This window comes from Lynx rufus, unplaced genomic scaffold (assembly GCF_022079265.1).
Source record: "Lynx rufus isolate CCGP_SWC_20201006 ecotype Redwood Valley unplaced genomic scaffold, mLynRuf1.p SCAF_9, whole genome shotgun sequence".
In the NCBI taxonomy this organism is placed as follows: Eukaryota; Metazoa; Chordata; class Mammalia; order Carnivora; family Felidae; genus Lynx; species Lynx rufus.
This window is the reverse complement of record NW_025814897.1, coordinates 21,086,640-21,089,444: the sequence shown is the minus strand read 5'-3', so window position 1 is coordinate 21,089,444 and position 2,805 is coordinate 21,086,640. Positions and strand designations below refer to the sequence as shown.

The window sequence follows — 2,805 nt, the reverse complement described above, 5'->3', positions numbered from 1 at the left end:
GAGATATAATGAGTCAAGTCCAATGCCAGCCTTCTCTGAGGGCCAAAGGAATAAAGCTCCAGATGGAATTATTTTCCAATGGGAAGATACGACAAAAGCCCATGTTATAAACTAAGTTTACACTTAAATTTAGCAAACTGTGCAATCTTATGTTTTAATTTATAATGTGTCGACCATAAAACCTAGTTTTGTTGAATGGCCAGAGAGAGACTGTAATAGAATAGAGTGAGGCATACATTTTGGAAGGAAGGGAGGGAGCAGAGAAGGAAAGGAGGAAGCAAGAAAGGGAGGAAGGGGTGAGGAAGCAGGGATGGAAGACAGTCCATAGCCTCTAAAAACTTGAAGCTTTATGGTAACTGGTCAAACCAGAGTTCCAACAAGGACAGATTGTTCCCGGTGGAAAAGATACATTGTTTTTGCAAACTAAAAAAAGAAAAGGCAGGGGCACCTGGGTGGCTCAGTTGGTTAAGCTGCAACCCTTAATTTTGGATCAGGTCATGATCCTTCGGTTTGTGAGTTCAAGCCCCACGTCGGGCTTGCACTGACAGTGCAGAGCCTGCTTGGGATTCTCTCTCTCTGTCCCTCCCCCATTCTCTTTATTTCTCTGTCTCAAAATAAATAAATAAACTTTTTTTTAAGTTGTTTTTTTTGTTTTTTTTTTTGTTTTTTTTTAAAGAGAAAAGCCTGGGTTAATCTGGAAAGTTTCCATGTGGGACTGAAGTAGAGGCTCAGCTGACCCCTGCATGTTGGCTGTCAGGACTCCTGAGAAGTGACTGGTAGTAACTTTGCCCAGCTCGCTATTTGGCAACAGTCTGGTTCTCAGAGTAGTGGATCCGAAGCAACTCCCCAAAGAATTTCAGAGAGGAATTTCCCCTCTACCTTCTTTCTATCCCAGAAATGTGGACCACTTGAGTGAATACTTGCCTCAAGGCCAATTTCACATCCTTGTTTCTCAAGGTGTAAATCAAAGGGTTAAGAGAAGGAGTGACAATGTTATTTAACACCTGAATAACAGAATCTAGCCAGGGGCTGGAAGCGGGCCTGAGATAGATGAGCATCACTGGACCGTGAAACAAGAAGATTGATATCAGGTGGGCACTGCAGGTTGAAAAAGCTCGGCGCCTGCCTGCAGAGGTGCCGATTTTCAGTATGGAAATGACGATGTGGCCGTAGGAAGTAAGGATAAGGAAAAAGCATGTCAGAGTCACAACATCCACGTTAGTAAAACTCACAGTCTGGGCTAGAGAGGTGTCTGCACAGGCCAGCGGCAGCAGCCCTGGGATATCACAGAAGAAATTATCCACCTCATTGGGGCCACAGAAGGGTAACTCAAAGACCAGAAACGTGAGGATACTTCCATGTAGACAGCCGCCCAGCCAAGTGCCCAACATCAAGCCGGTACGCACCTTGTGGCTCATGATGACTGTGTATCGCAAAGGGTGACAAATAGCCACGAAGCGGTCATAGGCCATCACCGTGTACAGGAAGCACTCAGTGCCACCCAGGAAGTGGTAGAAGAAGAGCTGGCAGGCACAGCCCTGGTAAGAGATGGTCCGGCTTGGCCCCATTAGGTAGAGCATCATTTTGGGGGAACTCACTGAAGGGAAAAATATGTCAAACACAGACAGGTTTCCCAGGAAGAAATACATGGGGGTGTGCAGGTTAGAGGAAACCAGAATGGTGAGGAAGATGAGCAGGTTCCCCAGCAAGGTGAAGAGGTAGAAGGCCAGAAAGAGGACAAACAGCATATTCTCCAGCCCTTCAGTATTTGGAATTCCCAACAGGGTGAACTCCGTCACAGAAGTGTAGTTCTGCATGTTTGTGCCTCGGGGGGTCCTGGAAAAGTACAGCGATAATCGTGATGTGAGACCACAAATAACTGCGAAAATCTCTTCCTAATAGAATTCTTTCTGAGGCGGTGGCTACAAGCAAAGGGAGGTCAAAAAGGGAAAGGAGACCCACGCTAAATCTGGCCTTGGAGCTAAGTCATATGTCACATTTGGCCTCAGTTTTTTCATATAGTAGATTAAGTAGCAGAATAATCTATCTTTATAGTTGGCAACCTCTCGCAGGAATCAACTCTTTCTAAATTTATTTACTTATACTGAGAGAGAGAGAGAGAGAGAGAGAGAGAGAGAGAGAGAATCCCAAGCAGGCTCTTCGCTATAAGCCTGGAGTCTGACATGGGGCTCAAACCCATGAACCATGAGATCATGACCTGAGCCAAAATCAAGAGTCAGACACTCAGTGGACTGAGCCACCCAGGAATCAGCTCTTACTACCATTTTTATATAGTTTCTCCCAATCTGATTTGTTGTCATACAAACTGGCATGTTTCAGAATCCTCTTCTCCATGGAAAATTTGTCATCAGATGACAATCTTATTTTAATATCAGGATGTCATAATTAGTTGGTGGTAAATAGGCCAAACTGTGCATAATTTTTGTAAATAGGCCAAATATATGCACATAAAAATGTGAATCTACATAGAAATGGTACACACTTGCCTATTATTACTTTCCACAACACTCTTTCCATTCTCCACTGTTTATATTCAAGGAAAAAGTATACAATTCATATTTATTACTTACCCACACACATACAAAAATTGGACTGAATCTAGAAGAAGACATTAGGTAACAGAAGATAATAGAAATAACTACTTCATCTCACTAGAAATGTATCTCTCTACAGCTAGACTTGATTTCTATACTACGGATCTCACAAATCTAAATTTCAATGACATTAATATCATTTAGCTTTATTAATTAATGTCAGTAGATAAACCTTTAAAAAAAACCCTCA

The 2,805-nt window shown here is 42.8% G+C and overlaps 1 protein-coding gene across 1 annotated transcript; it reads right to left on the bottom strand.

Moving 5' to 3' along the window:
• Window positions 1–875: 875 nt before the first annotated feature.
• Window positions 876–1,817, bottom strand: LOC124505877 (putative olfactory receptor 10D3). Its single transcript, XM_047071943.1, has one exon. The coding sequence runs from the start codon at window positions 1,815–1,817 to the stop codon at window positions 876–878; it is 942 nt and encodes a 313-aa protein (XP_046927899.1).
• Between the last annotated feature and the right edge of the window lie 988 nt (window positions 1,818–2,805).

Excerpts from the sequence above, each read along its gene's own strand:
- LOC124505877 (XM_047071943.1), bottom strand. The coding sequence starts at position 1,817 with ATGCAGAACTACACTTCTGTGACGGAGTTCACCCTGTTGGGAATTCCA.